The sequence below is a fragment of the Salmo salar genome, chromosome ssa06 (genome assembly GCF_905237065.1).
Source record: "Salmo salar chromosome ssa06, Ssal_v3.1, whole genome shotgun sequence".
NCBI classification, from domain to species: domain Eukaryota; kingdom Metazoa; phylum Chordata; class Actinopteri; order Salmoniformes; family Salmonidae; genus Salmo; species Salmo salar.
Window position 1 is genome coordinate 64,640,933 of NC_059447.1, and position 13,764 is coordinate 64,654,696.

The 13,764-nt window shown below is 42.2% G+C and overlaps 1 protein-coding gene across 1 annotated transcript; it reads left to right on the forward strand.

Moving 5' to 3' along the window:
- Positions 1 to 1,344: 1,344 nt before the first annotated feature.
- Positions 1,345 to 5,218, forward strand: LOC106607825 (cyclic AMP-dependent transcription factor ATF-3). The gene is made up of 4 exons (XM_014205217.2): positions 1,345 to 1,514; positions 2,230 to 2,484; positions 2,761 to 2,868; positions 3,228 to 5,218. Exons 2-4 carry the CDS (start codon positions 2,239 to 2,241, stop codon positions 3,474 to 3,476), a joined length of 603 nt encoding a protein of 200 aa, XP_014060692.1. The 5' UTR covers positions 1,345 to 1,514; positions 2,230 to 2,238; the 3' UTR covers positions 3,477 to 5,218.
- Positions 5,219 to 13,764: the final 8,546 nt, after the last annotated feature.

Sequence of the window (13,764 nt, forward strand, 5' to 3'; positions counted from 1 at the left end):
GGAGGGGATGGGAGGGGAGACTGACCTGACTATCACCAGAAAGCCGCACTTCACATCAACTAGAGGAATGCAGTACTCGCTTACTCCACACTCCCAACCACCATTCTCCCAGAGGCCAGCACAGCTTGAACAGAGACAAAACTATAGTGAAACTCTTTCAAGTGAGCCACTACTACCAATGAACAATTATCAAGATTTCAAAAGCTATTTCATATTTTAAAACATAATTTTGAAAATCTCTTCATCCATCCTCACTTTATGTTTATGACATACAAAACACAATAAAACTAAAACTTACATTGCCCCCTTGCAAAAATATCGAAACCTCTTGAAATGCAAGTATGACTTAGAAGTTTATATCTTATATATAAGTATATAAAGTAAAACATTTAACATTTAACTAGCCTGAGAAACTAAAACTGATCTTATGTGTACCCACAACTGAAAGATTTTCCAACTAAGAAATGAAAGCAGTGAACCCTATATTACTTCACAGTCTCACTAGCATGGTTTGCCACAGTTTCCTATCAGTTTAATCTTGTTTTGGAATCAAGCAAAGATAACATGGATTTTATGCCTGTTATCTAGTCCTCCAAATATCAGTTTTTCCATGAGACCTAAATGAACTGTCCTCTCTGTAAGATTGAGACCATAGCTCATGCATGATATATATAAACTCCTGACATGTCCACCTGGCCACCCATAGCATTCAAGATTTGTAATTAACTTAAATTAATAACTACGTAATAAACGTGTAATTAACATCAGATCTACAATTATAATATTTCAATAATCTAAGTAATTTGGTTATAAGTAATACATAACATCCAAAAGCAACACAAAGCACACAAACAAATATAAAATAATTTACAGTACCTTGAATGGCAAATCCTTATTTTGAAAATATTACTGTATTCAATGTACATTTACTTTATCCAGAAGCTAAATTCAGAAGCAATATGCTACTTCATGGAAGCTCCCTGATAAACTAGGTTTTATTGTTATTATTACTGTTATTATTATTTTTGCTAGTAGCCGAGATCATACCCTTGCACTGAATGCTAGATATGATATGACTGATATGTTAACAGGGCAAGCCCCTCACTGAGGAACTATTAATATTATTTTTCTCTAGCCCATAAAATGTATAGACTTGACAAGAAAACACCTCGGATCATTCAACTATTATGTCTGTATTTGCTCATTAGTATGAAATGTTACGACTTAAATTCCTTGGGCGTAAAGGGGGTTGAGCCTGCCCTTTTATGGTGTGCTACAAAGGGTTGCTGGATTGCATCATCGCAACTAAGCTTCCACAGTGCTATAAATAGGATGACGTCACTACGACCGGCCCACCAACTAGTAAATGCCGAAGAGTCCACTATAAAAAGGGGTGATGCAACGCTCAGTCAACAACTGTAACTTTCTTAACAGGACAGAAGAGTCTCACACCCAGGAGCCGAATAAATGCCTTTCACCGTCTAACACAATTTCTTCACTGAAAACATAATCAGGTAGGTCTATTTTCTTAATAAGAAGTTTCTTCCGGTGTGGGATCGAAGTGTTTTCAGAAGATCCGCCTAGGGTGCCCACAACAGCCGAAATGTTGCATAGTTTAAGACGGACCGATGTCCATTCATAAAGAAAACGGGTTTAAATGTACAATTCTTAGGCTACTCGTAACTTTTGTTTTTGTGAATTAAACTAGAGTTGATTTATATTTGTCTTATTAGTTATTTTGAAACTTGAATTATAAATGGACTGTGCTTATCCGACAACTGGGTTGATGTTACATTTACTGTCCCTAAAAGTGACACGCATTGTTACATTGTTTAACAGGGTGATTGTATTTGCCGGTATTGTTACATTGTTGGGTTACATTGTTGGCATGTTGGGCTACAATGTAGAAAACTTTAACTGCTGTGTCTGGTGGAATTGTAGCGACGTAGCCTCTAGGTATCACACCCATAACAGAGAACACGCTAGCCGTCTTTTTGTAGGCCTATATTATAAAATATTCCAATGGTATACATTTGCAAGAAACTATATTTTGAGCCAAATTGACGTGAATACACTTTTTCTATAAGCTTTTATTAATAGTCTTGCTCACTTGCCAAGATGTTGCTGCTCATTTGACGTTCTAATCAGTCCAGTGTCCAAGGGTTATTGTCTTGCTTTTGTTTCGATTTTAGTACGCGTTATGTGACAGAGCACCACTTTTTGTTTCAGTTTTTCATAATGATGCTTCAGCATCAGGGATTCAGCCTGTCCGAGATCAGCGCGTCAGCCTTTGTACCCTGCCTGTCCCCACCTGGAACACTCACGCTCGAGGACTTCACCAACTTCACTCCCCTGGTAAAGGAGGAGTTGCGCTACGCTATCCAGCACAGGCGGCTGTCCAACGGACTGAGTACCGATATCATGAGCGACTGTGCAAGCTCAAGTTCAGAAAGACAGTCCGAAGCCACAAGTGTCAAGAGACAGGTAAGGATGTCGACATTAGCCGCGTACTGTAATATCTACTCCTTTTCAGTTATTTTTTGGCCCCCATAAAGCCAATAGTAATTCTTACATAGTAATAAATCTTATAGGGGCCTTTTTTTGTATAGGCCTACGTTTTCACTGAATCGTGTGAGATGGTGGTAAATTAATTCGTCGCTATACAGAACACTGTAATTACAGGTTCACCGACACATTTTGCACACACTAGTTTGGTGCTGTTATTCGAGGTTGTTCATTTTCCCAATGTGTGTTTATCAGGCGACCCCGGAGGAAAGCGAGAGGAGGAAAAGAAGACGAGAAAGAAACAAAGTAGCTGCTGCCAAATGTAGGAATAAGAAGAAGGAAAAAACTGATTGTCTACTAAAGGTAGGTTCAATATGTATTTTAAAGGGCAGTACAGCCTTATTATGATGGAGAGAGATTATACATTTTACCCAGAGGCTGCCAGACAGACTGTCAAGTGGTCTTTTGTGATTTATTAAGTAGACATACAGTGTTATATTATGCAATATCTTTATTTATTCAAAAGGTTTTTCAAATAAAATTAGAGCCTCATGAATGTGTCTCGGTGATACTTTCTATTTAATCTCCCATTATTTTTTTATTATTTAAGTGAAGGGTAGAGGTTCCCCCCCTGTAATTATTTGCAAATACACTAAACATAATTGAGTATTCAAAAGATGTACCAACATGGTTAACGGGATCTGACCAAACTACTATTCCAGGAGTCTGAGAAACTAGAGTTGGTGAACACTGAGTTGAAGGCCCAGATTGAGGAGCTGAAGAACCAGAAGCAGCAGTTAGTCTACATGTTGAACCTCCACCGGCCCACCTGCATCGTACGGGCCCAGAACGGCCAGACCCCTGAGGACGAGAGAAACCTGTTCATCCAGCAGATCAAGGAGGGAACCCTGCAGATGGGTCAGCTTGATCACCGCCACACTCCAGTGTCAACCGCTTGTGGCCATCTCTGATCCACCCACTCTGGGGTAGTAGGGTACTACTTAGACACTCAAGCACTCACCTTCCCCTGGCTACTGCACTCAAACCTGCATCAAGTGAAGCCTTCTGTCAGGCCATCAAAGCAAAGGAGCTTTACACGTTTCACTCTTCAACATAGTGACTGCAGCTGGGTTGGTGATAAGAGGAAGGACTGGACAGCACAAGGACGGACACCCCGTGTTCCACCTAGGGTGGCTTGGGCTGTTCCGGCACATAGGGCGAATGTCAAGGCACTAAAACATAGATACATCTAATGTATTTATTGTTTCCTTAAATGTTTAACACTTTTATTTGAGGTAAATTACTCATTCTCTATTTTTGTACTAAAGCATGATGTCAAAGTGGTAAAGGCACATGATTTTACTGGTCAGTTGAGATATATGCTTGTTGAGGGAAAATACTACTTGTATAAACTATCTTTATGGCACACAATACATGTGGAGAGATAGTAATGGCTGTGTACTGTGTGCGACATTGATAGCTGTGTTATTACTGTCATATTGAACGTTTTTCGCATACATAGTATGAAGTGTTTGCTGTTATTGAATATATTGTGTATTAGCTTTGGCTATAGCTCACTTTCTTCCCCTTTGACTTGCCTAACAAAAACCTCTGAAGCTGCTACTACTACTAACTCAGACTCTACAGGTATAGTTCATATCACAGGATCCCTCTAATAAGAGGACAATATAGGGAGGAGTGCATGTAATGTTGATTCACTTAGATAGCATTTCATTTAACTTACTGACAGACAATGGCACTGTTAGCCCCAGGAACTCCTTTCTTGAAAATCAGTCATTACATTTCTGTAAGCTGTATTCTGACTAGACCCTGATTTCGTCGTGATCTGTAGTATTTTCTCTGAAATGTTGAAGTTATGCTTTGTGTGTTTCCTATTACATTTTGTTCACATGTATAAAAGTGTGTATTTACTGTATAACATATATGTAAACCAACTTACACCTCCCTATTGTCTTCAAAAAGGTGTTTGTTTTGTGTTATTGAAGCTGGACATATAAAATAGAACCACTAGGTATAAGTAGCTAGATATCTAAGTGGAATTATTTAGCACTCTGCTTGTCTGAGGTTTTCACTTTGAAGTCTTGGAAGATTACATGAATTGCCTCAGTGTTTGGCTGCAATTACCAAGTCACTGCCAAACAACCACCTTCCCTCTCCCCTCAGTCCTTTGTGTATGCTGCGACGTCCTCTGGGTAGGCTCATTGCTCAAACAACAAATTTTTATGATCAATAGTAGCTTCTGTCGCTATATTTTGTAATGTCTCAAAATAACATGTGTGGTTTATGGTAAGGTAGTGTTTATCTGTGTGTGTTTGTGAGTAAACGGTTGAGAGGAAGACAGTGAGAGACGCAGGCGTCCATGTGTTTTATTTGTTTTTGTGTAGTTCAGTGTTTCATGTTCAAACAGGCATGCTAGTCATTGCTGGGGGCTTACTACTGAAATACTTCATTTGAAGGATGACACGCCTGTTTTATGTTCTTCAATACCTGTCTTGTTTTTCTGTTTCACCTTCCATTTTTTTTCTCTCACTTAAACATTGTTCACTAAAAGTATTTGAGTGTAATGCGAAATGTCACATTGTATCAAGTCCGGTAAAACCACAAGATGAAACCAATTAAGTACTCAATTCTATTCTGTCTTTTGATTTTTCTGTTTTTGATACTTTGTTAATAAATATATATATACTTCAAATGTTTTTGGTTTCTATTGTTTCTGGGGAGGGATTCACATTTTAGAAAAAAAAAAGTTTTTGCAAGGTATTCAATGGCATTGGTATACTGACATTGCATAGTTGTGATGCAAAATAAATATTCATGAACATGTTTAGCATCTCAGCACATTATTTGTGTTGGTGTTCATCTGAGGACAAGCCAGGACATGTCTCCCTCTAGAAGACTCATAATATTGAGGGCAGGCCAGGCCAGGCAGGGGAGAGACTGGAAGAGTGTGTTCTCCTGTGCCAGGCCTGCTCAGTATAGCTCAGTGGGTGTTATCTGATGAGATAGGCTGTGAAATAACGCTTCACTCAGAACACAAGTATCCCTCACTCCACCCCACCGTTGTGGTCCATATTCCATAAAAAGTAATATCCCATTTTTCTGATGGTGGTTTTTGATAACTACACAAATGAGTAACTCAAGACTCATAACAGCCAGAATGCAGCCAGACGGTGGGACGTCTTTATTCTTGTCACAGACTGCTACGGTAGATCAAATTACTGACCGTCCAGCGGTTTTCCTGTAATGTTTCTGTAGTATGATCTAAAATAAGGACGCGCGACAACGAGGTTCTAGCTCCAGCCTGTTTATTAACCTAACCCTCGCATGTCATACATAGGTACGGATACCCACAAGGGACATCCTACTACATCTTCCCCTCTCCCATGAACAACAACTCAACATGCATAACCACTGAAGCATAACTGAAATGCAATTTGGAAACCAGTATTATTCTCTAACATGCTACTTCACATCCTGAAACAGTATGAAAGCATTAAATCACACAGTATGAACATTAACTTAGGTACAGTCTCTTTTTGCTGGGTATGGTCCCCAACAGTATGTTTTCTCTTCACGTAACATAGTCTTTCAGCCACTCTGGTGGCTTCACATCCCTTTTTGGGTGCGCTTGTGGCTGTGTGAGCATTCTCTCTCCTTCACCCTCTATTTTTGCGTTGTCTGTGGCCTCAGTCTGTGTGGCTGGAAGAGCTCTGAGGTGTGTTTTGTTCCTTCGTACCTCTTCTGAGCCTGTGTCCACCACATAGGAGCGTGGGGCATCCGCTTTCCTCAGCACTATTGCTGGTGTCTTTGAGTTTGTAATCCACACACGTTGACCTTCGGTCAGCTCTGGCCTCTCCTTAGCACGGTGTCTCCGATTAAAGTCTCCAGTTTGCGTTTGTTTCAGCCGTTTGTCCCTCTCAGCGAAGGCCTTCCTGTTAGGCCATCAGGGTTTAAGCTGAGCCCGTGAGACAGGCAATGGGGAACTCAGCCTCCTGCCCATCAAGAGCTCGGCAGGCGACGGACGGCCCATGATGCAATGGTGTAACTCTGTAAGCTAACAGAGCCCTGTATGGATCCTTGTTCTTTTTCAGCAGTCCCTTGACTGTTTTCACAGCTCTCTCTGCCTCACCATTACTCTGTGCATGGTAGGGGCTACTGGTCACATGTGTGAAGTCATATTATGCGGTAAAAGCAGAAAAGGAACTTGCAGAGAACTGGGGAGCATTATCTGTAACCAGGACCTCAGCGACCCCTTGCCTGGAAAAAATTGACTTTAATCCATTGATAACACCAGCTGATATGGTTATGGGTGTCTTTGCTATTTCAATGTATCTTGAGTAGTAATCTACCACTAGCAGATAAGTGTCCTTTTTCCAATAGAACATATCTGCCCCTACCTTTTGCCATGGCCGTTTTGGCAGCTCCGTTGCCATCATTGGCTCCGGATGACAAGGTTGACATTTTGTACAGACCTCACACTGGGCCACCAGCTTGGAAATCTGAGTACTCAGACCAAGCCACCACACTGACTGTTGAGCCCTCAGTCTGCATTTGGTTATTCCCATGTCTAGCATTTCTGGTTGTAAAGTCTCTGGGATAACTATTCGTTGTCCTTTCATGAGAAGGTCTCCATTACAGTGGACAGTCACTTTGGTGCACCCAATAGGGCTTCAGCAGCTGAGGCAGTTCCTCCTGCCTGGGCCATCCCCTTTTGCACTGCTGCACTATCTGTCGGCAGATGTGGTCTCGTTGTTGTTCCTCTGCAGTCTGCTGCAGTTTGGTCTGAGATGCAGGTAGGCTGTCCCTTACTGCATTAATGGACACCTGTACCTCACCCTCTAGACTTTGCTCCTCCTCTGATAATGGACGTTTAATTGGGGTCCCTGAGAGTGCATCTGCTGTGATCAGTGCCTTCCCTGGCACATACACCATCTTGTAGGTGAACCTCAGTAATCTGAGGCGGAAGCGCAGAACTCTGGGAGGCAAGTTGTCCAGTGCTTTTGTCCCTAACAGAGCCAACAGTGGTTTGTGGTCAGTCTCTGCTGTAAACTGCAGGTCAATAAGGTTTTGGCTGAGCCTTTCACATGCCCATGTGATAGCCAACGCCTCCTTCTCTACTTGAGCATACCTCGGATGGGGCCACAGTGTCTCCTGACCCCTCCTGTCTCAGCCTCCAGTATTTATGCTGCAGTAGTTTATGTGTCGGGGGGCTAGGGTCAGTCTGTTACATCTGGAGTATTTCTCGTCTTATCCGGTGTCCTGTGTGAATTTAAATATGCTCTCTCTAATTCTCTCTTTCTTTCTTTCTTTCTTTCTTTCTTTCTTTTTCTTTCTTTCTTTCTCTCTCTTGGAGGACCTGAGCCCTAGGACGATGCCTCAGGACTACCTGGCATGATGACTCCTTGCTGTCCCCAGTCCACCTGGCCGTGCTGCTGCTCCAGTTTCAACTGTTCTGCGTGAGGCTATGGAACCCTGACCTGTTCACCGGACGTGCAACCTGTCCCAGACCTGCTGTCCCAGACCTGCTGGAACCCTGACCTGTTCACCGGATGTGCTACCTGTCCCAGACCTGCTGTTTTCAACTCTCTAGAGACAGCAGGAGCGGTAGAGATACTCTCAAAGATCGGCTATGAAAAAGCCAACTGACACTTACTCTTGAGTTGCTGACTTGTTGCACCCTCGACAACTACTATGATTATTATTATTTGACCATGCTGGTCATTTATGAACATTTGAACATCTTGGCCATGTGCTGTTATAATCTCCACCCGGCACAGCCAGAAGAGGACTGGCCACCCCTCATAGCCTGGTTCCTCTCTAGGTTTCTTCCTAGGTTTTGACCTTTCTAGGGAGTTTTTCCTAGCCACCGTGCTTCTACACCTGCATTGCTTGCTGTTTGGGGTTTTAGGCTGGGTTTCTGTACAGCACTTTGAGATATTAGCTGATGTAAGAAGGGCTATATAAATACATTTGATTTGATTTGACCTTTGCTCTGTCGGATAAGCTTCGGGAGATGTATGCTATTGGACGCCACGCCATGTTGTCCTGCATCTGTGTGAGGACCGCCCCAAGCCCAAAGGATGATGCATCTGCTGATACTTTTGTCTTAGCGTGGGGACGGTAATGGGCCAGCACTCTCTGTGAGGCCAGGTCTCCTTTGATTTTGTCCAATGCCACCTGTTGCATGTGACCCTATGACCAGTCATTCTCTTTGGCTAGTAAGTCTCTCAGAGGTTTGGTTGTATCTGAGAACTGTGGGAGGAACTTACCCACATATGTGGCCATGCCTAAGAAGGTCCTGACTTCAGCCACATTCTGGGGTCTGGGCATATCTGGGCATATCTGTGATGGCGCTGATCTTCTCCGGGTCCGGCTCAATTCCAGCTGCACTGATTTTGTGTCCCAAGTGCATTTTGTGTCCCAAGTGTATTTTGTGTCCCAAGTGCATTTTGTGTCCCAAGTGCAATTGCCATTGAGTGTCAGGCCAGTCTCCTGGAGTCGGGTCAGAACTGCTGTGAGCCTTACATCATGTTCTGCTCTGTCCCGTCTGCGCTTGAGCACATCGTCCGCGTGGACTATGACGCCACTCAGCCCATCCAACAGCTGGGACATGCGTCTTTGGAAATGCTCAGGACCGGAAGCGATTCCAAATATCAAAACATTAAAACAGTAACGGCCAAACGGTGTTATAAACGTTGTGAGTGCCCTACTCTCTGATGACAGCGGTATCTGCCAGAAACCTGAGCGGGCATCCAGATTTGTGAAGACTTGTGAGCCATCCAACTGAGCCAGTGACTGCTCCACTGATGGTAAGATGTGTCTCTCTCTGCAGAGTGCCTCATTCAAGTTAGTCATGTCCACACAGATCCTTATGTCCCCATTGGCTTTTGTGGATCACTTTCATCCCTGCACACCAGTCTGTGGGACTCTCTATTTTAGACACTGCCCCAATTTCTTCCATCCTCCCCAACTCTTCCTTTACTCTAGCCAATAAAGGGATAGGCACAATAGGTGGTAGGTGGTAAGGATAGGTGGTAAGGGCATAGGGGACAGCATCCTCTTTCAGGTGGATTTTGTAGTCACCTTCTATCCTTCCTAGACCAGAAAACACTTTTGGGAATTTCTTTTTGAAAACCTCACCTGGGTCCTCCAGTTCGCTCACTCTCTCAATGAGTTGCAATGCTTCAATTGCTGGCAGCCCCAGCAACGGTCTGGCTAGAGAGTCAATGACGAAGACAGGCTGGATGGCACTTTTGTCTTTACCCTCCAGTTTAATCACCAAGTGCCCTACCACTGGTAAAATCGTATTACTGGGCCCGTACAGTTGTTTGTAGAGAGCAAAGGGCCATCTCTGCTATAGCTATACAGCCTAGTTGGGATAGCTGTCACTGCTGCCCCAGTGTCTAGTTTAAATGACAGAACCTCCTCATTGAGTTTAATGTCTGAATGCCAGCCAGCATTGTTTTCCTTTACTTCTCCCAGAAAGATGCTGTCCTGCTGTAGCTGCTGTGCCTCCTCTGAGACCTCATGCGTATGCTTTGATCGACAGACAGCTGAAAAGTGTCCTCTCCTGTGACATTTCCTGCATTCCGCATCCTTTGCTGGGCAATCTTTCCATCTGTGGAAAGGTGATTTCCCACATTTGCGACAAACACTTGAACTAGCTACTGGTGCTGTCTGTGATTGTTTTCTCCACATCTGTCTCTGTTCTGTGTTCCCCTCTGTTTTTTTAGCTCGGTATGAAAATGCATTTCTTTCCTCACTCTCTTCTCTCTGCATCGTCTGCTGTCTTTTTACTGTCTCACTCTGCCTAACCTGGTTTACAGCTTTGGACAAGGTAAGCTGGGAATCCAACTGTAACTTTTCAGAAAGTGATATATTTCTTATTCCCACTACAATCTGATCTCGGATCAGCTCTTCCCTGAGCGTGCCAAACTGACAATGTTCTACTAGTTTGTGAACAGCTGTGACAAAACTGTTGGTGGTTTCACCCTGCTCCTGTTTGCGCATATTAAACCTAGCTCTCTCAAATATAATGTTGTGTCTCCCTGCAAAATGCGTTTCAAAACAGTCTTTAACGGCACTGTAGTTACATTTCTCTTCCTCAGTCAACGTTGAAGCATTTAATATATCCTCGGCTTCATCACCCATAGAGTAGATCACTGTATTAACTTGAAATGCCTCATTTTTCACGTTTAAGCCTGATGCTACCCTGTACCTTTCAAAGCGCCTGATCCATTTCGGCCAGTTTTGAATGTCCATACAAACAAAATTCTCCGGGGGACTAATGCGAAATACGTCAGCACTAGCCACTGGCCTGTCTGTGGTTGCGCCAGAGCCCGTTGAACTTGGAGTCGCAAACCCTGAAATACCGCCAGCTTCTTCCTCTTGCAACATGTTTCTTAGCAGTAACTCCTTATTTTGTTAGCTAGCAAAATAATGATATGCGTTGTTTTATCTCCAACACTGTGCCCTCCCTGCTTTGAAACAGCCTGAATGTATGATTTACTTGGTACATCCTTCACGTTTATGGGAATTTTAAAACCACGTCTGACACCCTGTAGTATGATCTAAAATAAGGAGCGGCGACAACGAGGTTCTAGCTCCAGCATGTTTACTAACCTAACCCTCGCATGTCATACATAGGTACGGATACCCCCAAGGGACATCCTACTACAGTTTCTACAGAATCTTCTTCAGTGTTTCTCTAGAACATGATTGTGAAATATGGATGTACTTAGATAACTGATTACTCTGACACATTTCCCTAAACACAGGAAGTTTAACACACTCTGAGATGAAAATGTTCATCATCGGAACAGTGGATCATGATCTAAACAAATGATTAACCATATTAAAGGCACTGGATCATTATTTGGCACCAGAGGTCAACTTTGGGGAAAGTTGGGAGGTGAAAAGGTCTGTGTGCTGTAATGTTGTCATATGTGTTGCACCACACGGGATGTTTTCATTCTCTCTTGCAGAGGCTGAGGTATGTTATTATCCTGTACAGTGCCTTCAGAAAATATTTTTTTTGTGTTATAAAGTGGGCTTTAATTGTAATTTTTGTCAACGATCTACACAAAATGCTCTGTAATGTTCCATTGTAATTTGTTAAAAGAAAATATGAAAAATAAAACACTAATATATCTCTTACATAAGTATTCAAACCCCTGAGTCAATACACGTTAGAATCACCTATGGCGGTGATGACAGTTGTGAGTTTTTCTGGGTAAGTCTCTAATAGCTTTCCACACCTGCATTGTGAAACATTTGCCCAGTATTCATTTCAAAATTCTTCAAGCTCTGTCAAAATGTTTGTTGATCATTGAATATACCTAGTGGTTCAGGTCTTGCCATAGATTTTCAAGTAGATTTAAGTCAAAACTGTAACTAGGCCAAACATTCACTGTCGTCTTGGTAAGCAACTCCAGTGTAGATTTGACCTTTAGGTTATTGTCCTGCTGAAAGGTGAGTTAATCTCGCAGTGTCTGGTGGAAGCAGACTGAATCTGGTTTTCCTCTAGGATAGTGCCTGTGCTTAGCTCCATTCCATTTATTTTTTTATCCTGAAAAACTCCCCAGTCCTAAACGATTACAACCATACACATAACATGAGGCAGCCACCACTACGCTTGAAAATTGTTGCAAACAGAATGCATGATTTGGAATATTTCTATTCTGTACAGGCTTCCTTTTTTTCACTCAGTCAATTAGGTTAGTATTGTGGAGTAACTACAATGTTGTTGATCCATCCTCAGTTTTCTTCCTATTACAGCCATTAAACTCTGTAACTGTTTCAAAGTCACAATCAGCCTTCTGGTAAAATCCCAGAGTGGTTTCCTTCCTCTCCGGCAACTGAGTTGGGAAGGACGCCTGTATCTTTGTAGTGACTGGGTGTATTGGTATACCATCCAAAGTGTAATTATTAACTTCATCATGCTTAAAGGGATATTCAATGTCTGCTTTTTATTTATTTTTACCCATCTACCAATATGCAGGTTCCCTTCTTTGCGAGGCATTGAAAAACCTCCCTGGTCTTTGTGGTTGAATCGGAGTTTGAAATTCACTGCTCGACTGAAGGTCCTTACAGATAATGGTATGTGTGGGGTACAGAGATGAGGTAAAAACATGTTAATCTCTACTATTACACAAAGAGTGAGTCCATGCAACTTACTATGTGTACTTCTGAACTTATTTAGGGCTTGCCATAACAAAAGGTTTGAATACTTATTGATTGAAGACATTTCAGCTTTTCATTTTTAATTCAATTGTAAATATTTCTACAAACAATAATTCCACTTTGACATTATGTGGTGTTGTGTGTAGCCCAGTGACAAAAAAAAATCAAAAAATGATGTCTGTAATACAACTAAATTTGGAAAAGTCAAGGGGTGTGAATACTTCCTGAAGGCACTATATCCCATCATGATAACTGTTCCTTCAGCCTTGCAGCACTCAACTCATTCTCATGCCACAGATAATAAAACATGATCAAACATTTACATCAAGTACCATTTGCAATGCCTCTCAGAGAGTTGCTCTACAAAATATAGAACAGGAATGATTCAACCCTTACAGAAATGTGAATTGTCCAAACATTGCAATTCATGCAATGATAGGGAGCCCTACTTGACATCCTGACCTGCTTTCAAGATTATGAAATGGGCGTGGCATTTTAATTCATCTCCAAAGGTTTTTGGGATTTCTTATGTAGTACAGAACAACCACTTATTACAAGCATCCACACATGAACTGATGGATGCTGTAAATCAATATCTATATCATCATAAATCCCCATCCAGATATCCATTTTCCTCTGAGCTGTGTCAGTTTGTTGATAAACTGACCTCTCTCTGGCAGGGTCAGATGAGAGTCATCATAGTGGGGTTGACACTGTGTCATGAAGCTCTGGGTGATGCAAGACAAGAAACCATGCTGTGCCCATACAGGAAATGTACTATGAGGCAAGCTTCTCAGATGTACAGAATCATGATGTTCAGTTCATGTGGAAAATTGATGCAATAAATTCATATGAGAACAGCATGCACTCAACAGCAATTTTAGGTCCCTTGTGAAATGTTAGTTCCACTGCTGCAGAGTTGTGTCCTTGTGTTTTAATTACAGCTTAATGCCAACCACCAGGGCCAGCCCCAGGCATAAGTGGTCGCTCCCATTTAGTTTTAGGAACTCAGTCAGCATCTCAATTTACTGTTGAACGTTAGAATAGTAGAATACA